The sequence below is a fragment of the Phoxinus phoxinus genome, assembly GCF_949152265.1.
Source record: "Phoxinus phoxinus genome assembly, chromosome: 3".
NCBI classification, from domain to species: Eukaryota; Metazoa; Chordata; class Actinopteri; order Cypriniformes; family Leuciscidae; genus Phoxinus; species Phoxinus phoxinus.
Window position 1 is genome coordinate 36,788,621 of NC_136878.1, and position 14,581 is coordinate 36,803,201.

The 14,581-nt window shown below is 45.0% G+C and overlaps 1 protein-coding gene across 2 annotated transcripts in view; it reads left to right on the forward strand.

The window, feature by feature from the left end:
* The first annotated feature begins 12,518 nt into the window (after window positions 1-12,518).
* The window catches only part of npr2 (natriuretic peptide receptor 2), a 62,060-nt gene continuing 59,997 nt past the window's right edge, over window positions 12,519-14,581 (forward strand). Inside the window, exon 1 of one of the 2 annotated variants that reach the window (XM_079606504.1) lies at window positions 12,519-13,452. In XM_079606504.1, coding sequence (XP_079462630.1) covers window positions 12,774-13,452 — 679 coding nt within the window. In that variant the 5' untranslated portion in view covers window positions 12,519-12,773. The remainder of the gene's footprint in view (window positions 13,453-14,581) is intronic. The other variant, XM_079606503.1, reaches the window with a different exon arrangement.

The following is a 14,581-nucleotide window of genomic DNA, read 5'->3' on the forward strand; positions in this document are numbered from 1 at the left end:
TCATGGTAACGTTAATCCATAAATCGCTCGTATAGTATAGGAACTGTTGTGAGATGCACACAGAGTGACTTTCTATTGCATGTGAGAAGATGAATGCTAACGTTTGAGCTGACTCACAATACTATATATAACGTTACTACAACTTTTCCTCTTCTCAACATGGACTGCTTGTTCCCGTGGGTGGGGTTTATGTACATTTTAGGGTTGGTGATGTCACTAAAGACCGGATGTCTAACCAGACAGGTTTGCCCATAGATATGGGTTTGCCAACGACTCATCAACACGTGGTAAGCGTCATCTATATCTCTTCCACTGTATTCAATAAAATATGTAAAAAAAAAAAAAAAATCCCTACCAGCATTTTGTTCCTTTTCTTTAAAAGCAAAGATCTTCCTTTGCTTTGAACTTTGAGCGTTGTAACTTTGCAGATTTTGTTTATGCTCAAACAGCAACATTTCACACTAACTAATGTTAGAAAAGTGAAATCACACTCAACCACCCCTTTAAATGCTGTAGGAGCAGCATAGTAAGTTAGATGGTCAACTGAAGGCCTCTTCTGATTTCCCCAGAACATACATACAGTATGAAATAGGATGAGAGCTGAATCTTCAGATCAAACTGCTTTTTCCATTGCTCAGTGTCCAAGACTGAGCTCTTGACACCAGGTTATGCATCTGTGTTGGCCTGGGATGAAAGTGGATTCATGGCAACCACTGTAGTTTCCAGCTCTGTGGAACACAGTAAAGTTTTTGTTGATTCTGGATCACAGAGGTGTTGTTTTAATTCTTTGTTGTGTTTTAACACATGAAACGTTTGTGAAGTGTCTAATCCCTCCATGAACATTGACTTTGGAATAGTGATCTTTTTTTCAGAGTGGTTTATTATTTTCGAGATTTTTTGGTGGCAGTTGTCCTCTTAAATATAACTCTTAATTTAGAACCTCATGACATTTTTCTTTGTTTTCAAAACCCATATTTTTCTGAAAAACAAAATATTAATCTTTTAATTATTTTGCCAAAGTTTTATATTCATAAAACAAAAATAACTCAAAAGAAATCCTCATATATATATATATATATATATATATATTTAATATTGATCTCACAATATACTTTGAAATTTTTCAAACATGAGATCACAAAACAAAAAGCTTATAAAAATTGTTTTTTAAAAGCTTTTCAAAATCATGTAACTGCCCTAATAGCCTATTATATAGCAGCCAGTTTTTTTTTTACAGTTTAGTTGTTATTCCTTGTTTTACATTCTCTGAACTGCCTTGTATTTGTCTTGTACTTTTTGCGTTGTGCTTGTCTGTAATTTAACTAAAACAAATTGTCCTCCTGTAGTTACAAATTAACTTGTCTGACCTCTAATGGCAACTTATAAAATGGCAATTCTAGTGTTCACTGTTCAACAGGGATTTTATCTGGTTTTGTTGCAAATTGTTATTCTCACTGTTTCATAAAAGAAGCAACTTCCTCTCTGCCTCCATTTGATTTAAAGAAAACTGAATCAACTAAAACATACTTGAATCTAAACTGTAAATCAGACCAGCAAATGTGTCACATTCACATACCACACACAAAGGCAAATTATAGAATTTGCTCTTAACAACATACTGTATAAGGAATGTAATTTATCATAGCATTTGTCACATACATACATTATGTATATTATTTGATGATATATAAAATGCAGAGTATAAATCTGAGTGACAACATAGTATAGAATAATAAGACATGCAGGCTAGTGTTATACTGTAACAGTAACACATTTTGGTTCAACATCTACTTCTGTGTGTCTGAAAATTTGAAATAATATTCATATATTTATATCCTACAAAATGTCATGATCCTGGGTTCTTTCTTTCTCTGTCTCCCTCTTGTGGTCACACACACACACACACACTCACACACGCACACTCATCTTCTCCTTCACTCATTATCCCCTACAGCTGTTTCCCCTTTCGTTCCTGTTTCCTCACCTGTTCCCTCTTTTCCCCTTGATTATCTCAGTCTCTTATTCCCTCTTCCTAGCCCTGTCTTGTTGTCGGATTATTCGATGTCTTCACGTGTGAAACGTCTGTGCTCGCACTTCTCGTCTTGTCTTGTCCTGTCCTGTGGTATTTGCTAGAAGTGATACTGTTTTCTACTGTGAGTCTCGCTATCTTCAGACTGTGTATTATCCAGCTGTGCCTGTTTGCAGAGTACCTGTTCTCGGCTGATCTTCCTCCCTGCTTGTCACCACTAGCCCTGACTGACTCAGCGTCTCGCTGTTCCCGGACCGCCGTCCTCGTGGGAGTTTTGTGTTAACCTGTTATCCAGTATCTGGCAGTTTCTGTTCTGGCGCTGATTAATGCCTGTGATTTGTGTTCCGTTTCGTCATTGAGGACTATCTTCCTTTATTCATTAAAAGACTGTTAACTGCACTCCGCTCTGGTCTTCCATCATTCATACTCCCTAACAGAATAATCCGACCAAAGAGATGGACCAGGCGAGTGGCAGTCCCCTTCAGAGCGCGGTTGAGCTCCAGGGTGCTCTGTTGGGCAAACACGAGGACGAGTTAGCCGCCGCAAGACGTGCCGTCGATTCCTTAACTGCCCAGCTCTCGGATCTCACCCAGCAGTTTAATTTCTACCGTCACGAAGCCACAGGTCCGGCTGGACAGCGCGACTCTCCCGAGCCGCGGATCAACAACCCGCCGTGCTACTCGGGTGAGCCCTTACAGTGTCGATCTTTCATCACCCAATGCGAGGTTGTATTTTCCCTCCAGCCATCTACTTATGCCCAGGAACGCTCAAGGGTGGCTTATGTGATTTCTCTCCTCAACGGACGAGCTCGAGAGTGGGCGGCGGCGAACTGGGAGGCTGAGGTAGACTGTGTTTTCAAGTTCTCTCTTTTTAAGGAGGAAATGATCCGAGTGTTCGACCGGTCTGCACACGGAGACGAAGCATCCCGCCTCCTATCCACTTTACGCCAGGGTAGAAGGTCAGTCACTGATTATTCTATTGAGTTCCGTACCCTGGCCACTACGTGTGGATGGAACGACCCGGCACTCATCGCCCGCTTTCTCGAGGGTCTGAATCCAGAGGTTAAGGATGAAGTCTTTGTCCGAGAGGTTCCTGACAGTTTCGATTCCCTTGTCGACCTGGCTCTCCGCATCGAGAGACGTTTTGAGATGCGACGAAGGGCTCGCAGAATGGAAGCTACGTTACTCCCCGCCTCCATGGCTGTACAGCCATCACAACCATCTACTGCTGATCCTGAGCCGATGCAACTTGGGGGACTTCGTATATCTATACGGGAGCGTCAACGCAGGATCGCTAATCGTCTGTGCATGTACTGTGCTGCCGCTGATCATTTTGTCTCTAGCTGCCCAGTAAAAGCCAGTGCTCGTCAGTAGGCGGAGGGTTGCTGACGAGCGCAACGTCATGGGTCTCTCCGTCTAAGTCCTGCACTTCCCTTCCCGTACACCTCCGCTGGCCGGGTTCGTCAGCTTCATGCCCTGCCTTGATTGACTCGGGGGCGGAGGGGAACTTCGTGGACGAGGCTTGGGCTTTGGAACAAGGTATTCCCCTCATAGAATTACAAGACTCCACCCCCTTGTTTGCCCTAGATGGTAGTTCCCTTCCTAGGGTACAAAAGAGGACTTCTCCATTGACTCTTACTGTTTCAGGAAATCACAGAGAGACTATTTCTTTTCTTATTTTCCATTCCCCGTTTTCTCCGGTGGTATTAGGCCACCCGTGGTTAGTTCTCCACAACCCCCAGCTTAACTGGGCAGATGGAACTATTCTGTCTTGGAAATTGTCTTGTCATGTTGATTGTTTGTCTTCTGCTGTGCCCCCTGTCTCGTCTGTAACTGTTTTTCAGGAGGAACCAGGTGATTTGTCTGGAGTACCGGAGGAGTATCGCGATTTGCGGGAGGTTTTCAGCCGTTCCCGGGCCGCTTCTCTCCCCCCTCATCGCCCGTATGACTGTTGTATAGATCTTCTCCCGGGAACCACGCCCCCCCGGGGAAGACTATACTCGTTATCTGCTCCCGAACGGGAGGCGCTCGAGACATATCTTTCTGACTCACTCAACGCCGGTACTATCGTTCCATCCTCGTCTCCTGCGGGAGCCGGTTTCTTCTTTGTTAAGAAGAAAGACGGCTCCCTGCGTCCCTGTATAGACTATCGAGGGTTAAATGATATCACGGTCAAGAATCGTTATCCTTTGCCACTGATGTCATCTGCCTTCGAAGTCTTACAGGGAGCAAAGGTTTTTACGAAACTCGATTTACGCAACGCCTATCACCTGGTGCGTATAAGGGAGGGGGATGAATGGAAGACCGCGTTTAATACGCCCCTCGGGCACTTTGAATACCGGGTCCTTCCTTTCGGACTAGTAAACGCCCCCGCGGTTTTTCAAGCCTTAGTCAATGACGTCCTACGGGACATGCTCAACGTCTTTGTGTTTGTCTACCTCGACGATATTTTGATCTTTTCGCCATCTCTCCAGGTGCACGTCCAACATGTTCGTCGTGTCCTTCAGCGCCTTCTTGAGAATCGACTCTTTGTAAAGGCGGAGAAATGCTCTTTCCACGCCCCCTCGGTAACGTTTCTCGGTTCGGTCATCTCGGCAGAGGGGATCAGTATGGACCCGGCTAAGGTTCAGGCGGTCACTGACTGGCCCGTTCCCGAGTCTCGCCTCGCATTACAACGTTTTCTCGGGTTTGCAAATTTTTACCGTCGTTTTATTCAAGGTTTCAGTCAAGTGGCCGCTCCCCTTACTGCTCTGACCTCAGTAAAGTCTCAGTTTAAGTGGTCAGAATCTACACAGACAGCGTTTGACGTTCTGAAGTCTCTGTTCACTACCGCGCCTATCCTCCTCACTCCTGATTTCACTAAACAATTTATAGTCGAGGTCGACGCCTCTGAGGTGGGGGTCGGGGCTGTTCTTTCCCAGCGTTCCACCACTGATGGAAAGATACATCCCTGCGCTTTCTTTTCTCACCGTCTTTCCCCCGCTGAGCGCAACTACGACGTGGGCAATCGCGAATTGCTCGCCATCCGTCTAGCTTTAGGCGAATGGCGACAGTGGCTAGAGGGAGCTCCCGTTCCTTTTATTGTTTGGACAGATCATCGAAACCTTGAATATATCCGTAAGGCCAAGAGACTTAACACTCGTCGAGCCCGCTGGGCCCTGTTCTTTACCCGTTTCGATTTTACCATCTCGTATCGCCCGGGGTCCAAGAACATCAAGCCTGACGCGTTATCTCGTCTTTTTGACTCCGCTTCATCGACTGAACCTGAGGAGATTATTCCCCCGGGTCGTGTTGTTTGCACGACCGTCTGGGGAATAGAGAAGCTGGTTAAGCGTTCTCTTTCTCGAGCCATAGTCCCGCGCGGTTGTCCTAAGGGGCTTCTTTTTGTTCCCATATCCGCACGTCGTGCTGTCCTTCAGTGGGGACACACCTCTAAATTGACTGCCCATCCCGGCGTCCGGGGCACCCTCGCTTTCATCCGTCAGCGCTTTTGGTGGTCCTCTTTGGAACGAGATGTGCGGCGGTTTATTGCCTCTTGCGTTACGTGCGCGCAGACTAAAGCTGGCAATTCCCCTCCAGCCGGTCTGCTTCGTCCGTTACCGGTTCCTACACGTCCGTGGTCTCACTTAGCTCTCGACTTTATCACCGGGCTCCCTCCCTCGGCGGGTAACACCGTTATATTGACCGTGGTAGATCGTTTTTCTAAGTCGGCCCATTTTATCCCGCTCGCTAAGCTCCCCTCTGCCAAGGAGACCGCACAGATCATGGTTGATCATGTTTTTAAGCTAGATGGTTTACCAACTGATATCGTGTCTGATAGAGGCCCCCAATTTTCTTCTCAATTCTGGAAGGAGTTTTGTCGCCTGATTGGGGCTTCCGTTAGCCTCTCGTCCGGTTATCACCCCCAAACGAACGGTCAAGCAGAACGGACCAATCAAATTGTCGCCCGCATCCTTCGCAGTCTCACTCATCAGAATCCCGCGTCCTGGTCACAGCACCTTTCCTGGGCTGAATACGCTCATAATTCGCTTCCGTCCTCTGCCACCGGTCTTTCACCCTTCCATTGCTGCTTTGGTTATCAACCTCCGTTATTTGAGTCCCAAGACTCTGAGTCAAATGTTCCGTCCGTACAAGCTTTTGTTAGCCGTTGTAAGCGCACCTGGAAGGGAGTGCGGTGTGCTCTCTGTCGAGCTAGAAGGCGCATGACAGTTGCGGCCAATAAGCGCAGAATTAGAAGCCCTCGCTATGTTCGCGGTCAGAGAGTGTGGTTATCCACTTCAAATTTACCTCTCCAGTCCGAGTCACGCAAGCTGTCGCCCCGTTTTATTGGACCATTCCGCATTGTTAGGGTTATGAATCCTGTCACTGTAAGGCTTCGCCTCCCGCCTAACCTACGCCGGGTCCATCCCGTGTTTCATGTCTCCTGCGTCAAACCTGTTATCCGTCCCCCTTCTCGCCCGGTTCGTGCTCCTTGTCCTGTCAATGATACCCCTATCTACAGGGTTCGTCGGATTCTCGACATGCGCGTCGGGGGCGCGGCCATCAGTATCTTGTCGACTGGGAGGGGTATGGTCCTGAGGAGAGAAGCTGGGTTCCCTCCCGGGACGTCCTGGATCCTTCACTCATCGATGATTTCCTCCGGTCTCGCCAGGATTCCTCTGGAGCGCCAGGAGGCGCTCGTTGAGAGAGGGGTACTGTCATGATCCTGGGTTCTTTCTTTCTCTGTCTCCCTCTTGTGGTCACACACACACACACACACACTCACACACGCACACTCATCTTCTCCTTCACTCATTATCCCCTACAGCTGTTTCCCCTTTCGTTCCTGTTTCCTCACCTGTTCCCTCTTTTCCCCTTGATTATCTCAGTCTCTTATTCCCTCTTCCTAGCCCTGTCTTGTTGTCGGATTATTCGATGTCTTCACGTGTGAAACGTCTGTGCTCGCACTTCTCGTCTTGTCTTGTCCTGTCCTGTGGCATTTGCTAGAAGTGATACTGTTTTCTACTGTGAGTCTCGCTATCTTCAGACTGTGTATTATCCAGCTGTGCCTGTTTGCAGAGTACCTGTTCAGCGTCTGTTCTCGGCTGATCTTCCTCCCTGCTGTCACCACTAGCCCTGACTGACTCAGCGTCTCGCTGTTCCCGGACCGCCGTCCTCGTGGGAGTTTTGTGTTAACCTGTTATCCAGTATCTGGCAGTTTCTGTTCTGGCGCTGATTAATGCCTGTGATTTGTGTTCCGTTTCGTCATTGAGGACTATCTTCCTTTATTCATTAAAAGACTGTTAACTGCACTCCGCTCTGGTCTTCCATCATTCATACTCCCTAACACAAAATAGTTATTTTTAGGCTGTTACATTAAACATCCCCGTAACTTTAGTGTAATCTAATGCTTTAGATTAAAGCGATTTTACAGTGTAGGATAACGTTCGGTAATTAGGCTATAGTGTACCTATAAAGTACTTACATTAGTATAAGGGAACAATATGTAAAGTTTGGGGAATAAAGGGGTAACAACCAGGAGAATAAAAAAAATATTTATACTGTAAGTATAAACATACTGTATAGCCTACCTAGGCTTTTAAAAAAATACAGGGTATATCTATGCATTTATACATGCATTTATCTTTTTTAACAAAAGTGCACTGAAAACTAAAACTATTGCAACTTTTGCTTAAATATTGAGGAAAGTAGGTTGGTTTAGTGGTGCCTTTTACCCTCTTATTTCTATGTATAGTTACAAGGTAAGTGTGACATTGTGGGCTGTAAATGAAAATGGTGCTTGTTACCCTCGTTCCATGTAGTCATAGGGTAAGTACAATAAAAATACATATACACAATCTTATATCACTTAATCAGAAACCTTTATTTGAATAAATATCTTAATTCAAAATGGATTTACAACACTTTTTAATATAAAACTGATTTTTTTTTAGTCTTGACAGAAAGGAGCATGTTTTGTCCCCCTTTTTTCTCTTGCTTGGCTTCTTCCTTTTGTTCCTCTTCTTTTTATTTCTTTCCACTGATGAATCTGAAGAAGAAATAATGTCTCTTGCTATTCTGTCTGTAGTATTAAAAGAAAATGCAGTACACCCACAAATACGTCCTCACCATTTACTCATCTTTTACTTCTACTCATGCCATTCAAGATGTATACGACTTTCCTTCTTCAGATTAACACAAATTAAGGTTTTTTGAAAAATAATCTCAATCTGCAAACTCATGTGTTCCTAGAGCATCAAACAGCATAAACTGCAATAACTGTAGTTCCCTTTCGTTCAGTCACTCAGACTTACGTCAGTGACTGACAAATGGGGGTTTTGCTTAGAAGCCTATCACCTTCAAGTTCTTACAAAACGAGCCAATGGGAAAGCAACGGAATTTGCATAGCGCAACACCATCCCACCGCATGGGTATAAAAGGAGCAGTGCAGTAATCTCGCATTAAATTTTTGCTTTGGAGCCGAGTGTTTCTTCACTTCTCTCCTATGCAAGCTGTCTATGAGTTCTAGATACGAGATGAGCGACTCTTCGGCGGTGTTGGTGTGACGGCGTGTTCCAGCGAGATCTCATTCCTGCTGCTGGTCTGTGTGTTTTCTCCCTGGGTGCTTCAGCACTGCTGTTAAATTGTATCCTCTCTAAAAGAGCTGCACGCAGCACGTCTTTTTTAAAAAGATGTCTCACCTGTGTATTTCTGGGTGCGGTAGACAGATTAATTTTACAGATGGGCACGAACGCTGCCTGGCGTGTTTGGGATTAAATCAAGCTCAGGCAGCATTCATGGATTCATCATGTTCTCATTGCGGGAACATGACCATGACCATGTTGCGATCGCGACTCAATGACCTCCTTAGAGGTAGAGTTCCCTCTGCCACACCCCAATCTGTTCTTTCCACAAGAGGGGATAATTTGGCTTGTGGCCAGGGTTATTTGAGGCTGCCGGTGTGGAACAACCCGGCGAATTCTCCTCGGGCCACACCCCCCTTTTCCACATTGCATCCCCTGAGGTTTCCGGATGATGTCACTGGCCAGTCTTATAGCGCGCCCAGCGTCCCGGCAGATTACATCACGTCTAGCGCCGCATCACAAGGTGGGTTTGAGTCATCTGGAGATGAAGACTCGGTTGGGCATGCCTCCTTCGGGGGTGCCAGCATTGCCCGAGTCTGATCCAGAACTGACTGCCATGCTTTCCCGGGCAGCCATGAGCATCGGGCTTGTGGGGAACCCTCCGCCATGTCCCAAGCACTCAAGGCTTGATGATTGGTTTTTGGGGGCGGCGCTATAATTCCTTTCTTCCCGGAAGTGCATGAAGAGGTCATGAGATTGTGGAAGTATCCTTTGACTTTTCGTGATTGCTCAGCGGCCTTCTCTGCCCTTGATGAGGCCGCGGCCAAAGGGTACACTGGGGTCCCATCGCTGGAGCATTCTGTGGTGTTACAACTGTGTCCCCACAGTGCCTCCAACTGGCGTGTCGACCCTAAGCCGCCAACTCAGACACCTCAGTCTGCTCGCCACCGAGGGCACCCTCCTGCGGCTCCTGCTCCTCCCGCCCGGCCCCAGCAGCAGCCTTCACCTGCTGTGGAGGTAGCCGCAGGAATGCGCCCCTGCCCATACCAGCCCCGCAGCCTGCCAAACGGCAGGCAAGCGGCGCTCCTGATACGGGCAGCTCAGAGATGGGTTGCAGTTCTTTACAGGAGGTGGTTGCACACCTTCCCCCGGTGGAGGGCCGTTGGAGAATCTTTTGTTCTAAAGAAGAACTAAAATTCCCATCTCTGAGCCCCCAGAGGCCACGCATGGCAGTGTTCGACGCTCCGCCTCGCTATTCTCGTCCCCCTCTGTCGCCAGACCTCTGTCAGAGGAGGTCGCCGCGGAACGCTCATCCTTCCCTGGGCTCCTCTGTCAGAATGCGGCATATGACCGTGCCCCCACACCTGGATGCTCCTCCTCCCACTTCTGGGCCAGTCATTCCGCCTCGCTGCCCAATCGTGGGTACGTCTGTGGTTCACATGACCCCGCTGGTTCAGTTTTTGGGAGCCTGGCTAAAGCTTCCCAATCTGTCCCGTTGGCTCGCGTGAACCATTAGGCATGGCTATGTGTTTCAGTTCTCACGGTCTCCTCCCCTTTTCCGGGGATTCCACTATACCATGGTGGGTGACAATGCCCCTGTCATGCATGCAGAATGTCGTTACCCTACTGGCGAAGGGTGCGGTCGAGTACCAGTTACTCGGGCCTGCCATCAGATCTTCGGGCCGGGGTGCTTTTAGAACGAGTTTCCAGGCATGTTGTTGTCTCAACAGATGCCTCTGCCACAGGGTGCCATGTGCAATGGAAATGCTGCCGCGGGCTCCTGGACAGGACCCCAGCGCCTTTGGCATGTCAATTGCCTCGAGTTGCTGGCAGTACGCTTGGCTCTACACTGCTTCCGGGCATTGCTCAAGGACCAATACATACTAGTCCGTTCAGACAACACAGCGACAGTAGCGTACATCAACCGACAAAGTGGTCTACGTTCGCGCTGTATGTCGCAACTTGCCCGTCATTTCGAAAGGGAACATCTCGGTTACGTATGTAACCCTCGTTACCTGAGGAGGGAACGGAGACGTTACGTCCCCCTGCCACAACCGCTGGAACTGCCGGGAGTTCAGTCTCATGTCCTCAGCATAACATAATGTGAGATTGCCACGCTGTTCCTTTTGCAAATTCCGCAGACTCATGGCATTGTTTTGCCATTGGCTCGTTTTTGTAAGAACTCGAATGTGATGGGCTTCTAAGCGAAACCCCCGTTCGTCAGTCACTGACGTAACGTCTCCGTTCCTTCCTCAGGAAACGTGGGTTACTTACGTAACCGAGACGTAATCTATACGACCCCAGTGGATGGATCAATGTCTTCTGAAGTGAAACGATAGGTGTTTGTAAGAAAAATTACAATATTTTTTACTTTTAAACTGTAAACTATCGCTTCAGACCAACTGTAATAAGTTGTTTTTCAAATAAAGGTTTCAGAATCAGTGATATTAGATTGTTTGTATGTATTTTTTTTATTTTACTTACCCTTTAACTATATGGAACAAGAGGGTAACAAGCACCACTTTAATTTACAGCCCACAATGTCATACTTACCCTGTAACTACATGGGACGAGAGGGTAACAAGCACCACTTACCCTGTAACTACTGTACATGGAACAAGATTTCCCAGTAAAATAATTGCAATAGTTTTAGCTTTACTTGCCTTGAAACATGTAAGCCTAAACTTAAACATCGCACTTTTGCTATATATATGCACTCTAAAAAATGCTGGGTTGTTTCAACCCAATTTTGGGTAAAATATGGACAAACCCAGCCGTTGGGTTACATTTTTAACAACCCAGCATGAGAAACAACCCAGCATTTTTTAGAGTGTGTGTATATATGTATATATTTATATATATATATATATATATATATATATATATATATATATATAGAAAAAGCATAAATGCAAAAATAAATGCATATATATGTACCCTATACATTTTCAAAAGCCTATACAGTAGCCTATATTGGTATGTTCTCTCTAAATTGCTCCCATATCATAATGTTGTATCATAATAGTAGAATAAGTATTAGTTCTACAATATAAATAATTGTTTTAATTATCCTGGTTGTTACCGTTTTATTCCCCAAACTTTACATAATGTTCCCTACTTATACTTACATGCAAGTACTTTATAGGTACACTACCGAAAGTTACGCTGTAAATTCATCTAAATTACACAGTTCTTATACATTTTCATTTTCTGCATGAATTAATTGTGGTAATCAATTTTACTTAATAAAACTTAATTGTTATGCCACCGCCCATCACCATCCCAACTCACATCGATTGAATTTTATTTTATTTCAAAATAGGAAACATTTGATTAAAACTTAGGGGGATGGATTTAATCTTCTCCTTTGGCTAATTGAAAGAAATGACAACAATGAAATAACAATTGATAGGCCTATTATAGGCTATTACCAATAACAACATGTAGTTGGCTTTCAAATTAGTAGGCTACGCTAAGTTGGGGAGTTTAGAATTAAATGTAAATGCTGAATGCACAATGTAAAAACTATATTCCATCCTCTCGATCCCGTCTTAAGTTCACAAACTAATCCTAGTTTGAGCGCGCCTGGTAAGAGGATTTATTCTTCTCAAATCAAACTCTTTTAGCTAAATAAAGAGAACAATCCATTAGTCTTTCTTCCTTGTAGGCCAACTAAAATTGCTTAACAGTCTCCTGCTTTATGATGGACTCCAACTCCTCAGTGAGATTCAGTGTGTGTGTGTGTGTGTGTGTGTGTGTGTCTGTGTGTCTGTGTGTGAATTTAGAATGAAAGGGCTACCATACGAGTGCGGTTAATTGACCTGCAGACAGAGGGAGCCATTAACTAGTGTAGTAGCTGTCATGACGTGTAGGGACTGTGCAAGGACCGCGCGCGGTGATGTTGCGCTCACTTGGATGTACACACACACACACACACGGACGCGCACACACTGAATCTCACTGAGGAGTTGGACGCAAGAAGTCCATCTTATAAAGGACCAGGAGACTCTGTCAAGCAACTTAGTTGGCCTACAAGGAAGAAAGACGTCACTAATGGATTGTTCTCTTCATTTAAAGGAGGATTTTTCTCATTGAAGTTTGATTTGAGAAGAATAAATCCTCTTACCTGGCGCGCTCGAACTAGGATTTGTTTGTCAACTTAAGACGGGATCGGGATTTAGGATGGGATATCGTTTTTACATTGTGGTACTTATACATGTACTCGTACCGGAATGCAGAACAGAAAAGGGGAATATTACCGTAGCGGTGATGCTACCCGACAATATTATGTATTCGTGGGCATCGCCGCGCGTCCTCCCCGCGATCCGTATGGCGCAAGAGAAATTTCAGAAGCTCGGACTTTTAAAGGGACACACCATCAACCTTCTTAACTTTAGCACAGAGTCCGCTGGTTCTTGCTCGGAAAGCAAGGCACAGATTATCGCAGTGGACACAAAACTTTACAACAAACCAGATGCGTTCATCGGACCCGGCTGCACGTATTCGCTCGCGTCCGTCGGACGGTTCGCGTCCCACTGGAAACTCCCCCTGATAACCGCGGGAGGACAAGCATATGGTTTTAATGAATTCGAAGAGTATAAAACTATTGTCAGGACGGGCCCGACCACCACGAAACTCGGAGAATTTGTCAGTTATCTGCACGCGCATTTTAACTGGAGCTCTCACGCGGTGATGGTCTACTACGACCTGAAACGAGACGACCGGCCGCATTACTTCCTCGCCGAGGGCGTTTACGTGAAACTGCTAAATGAAAACATCACCGTGAATGCTTACCCTTACGACGATTCACAAGATTTAAATTATAAAGACATCGCCACATATACAAAGAACAACGGGAGAAGTAAGTTTAGATTCATTTTTCAGCAAAGGTTCGTTGACAGCAAAGTTATGCTTTAGCATGAAAAAGAAAGTGTAATGGTCCTTTGAAATAGCCTATTGAATGATTAGGCTACTAAACTAATATAGCCTACCATGGTAAGCTATTTACGTTACTACTACTTAAAAGAATACCATGGTACTACCATAATGCATGTCCAAAAATATTGCAGTACCATTGTTCTTTTTGTTGTTGTTTGTTAATAGCCTTACAATCGGCAAAAAATCTGGTGTTTACATGTCACCCCAATCAATGTATTTTAAAGAATAAGGCCTTGTTCAGAAAAAAAACTGTTCTTTGAGTTACTTTGGTACATATAGTAGCCTAAACATTACAATCTGAATTATTACTGTCCAATGGTACCCCATTTAAATGTTCAGTAGGCTACATCTACAAAATACATATATAATGTGCAGATTTAACTTATTCTACCTGAATTGACCTTTAGGAAATTACTTCAATTAGTTGAACCTATAGGCTACATATTAAGGTTAATATAGTCAGTATTTTTATTATTATTAATTAAATAACCAGTTAATTTAGAAGTTACCAGAATTCCATGTTACATGACAATATATTTTGTAGAGTGTAACATTCAAAATTCTACAATGATGCATCCTTTCATAGAAGGATATCAAAATCTCTTCATTTTCGGTTAGAAAGCAATCATCAGATAAAGGACAAATATCAAAATACCACATTTTTACCATCTGGTTTTGTCACTGCCACCCCTCACACCCACAGATAGTTTACCTTCTTTAATCAATAAAGCATGTTTGTGTTATTGCATAAAGCATCCCTCCATGGCAACCACACTGATATTCTCGATCCATTGCATCTAAAATCTGAAGACTACAATGAGGCATTGATAGCATTTAGGACTGACACCACCTGTGTTCCCCCAGGCTGTATTTTTGGACCTGTGGTGCCCTGTGCAAGTTATTTACAGCACCACCAAAACAGGAGGGCACGCACCCTATTCACTGTTAATAAAGCAATGCAGTCAACATCTATTGACTTGTGTTCAGTTATCTACCACACACGACTTTTAACAGTCCTTTAACTATAAAAATGTGTAGGTAGAATTTAAAAT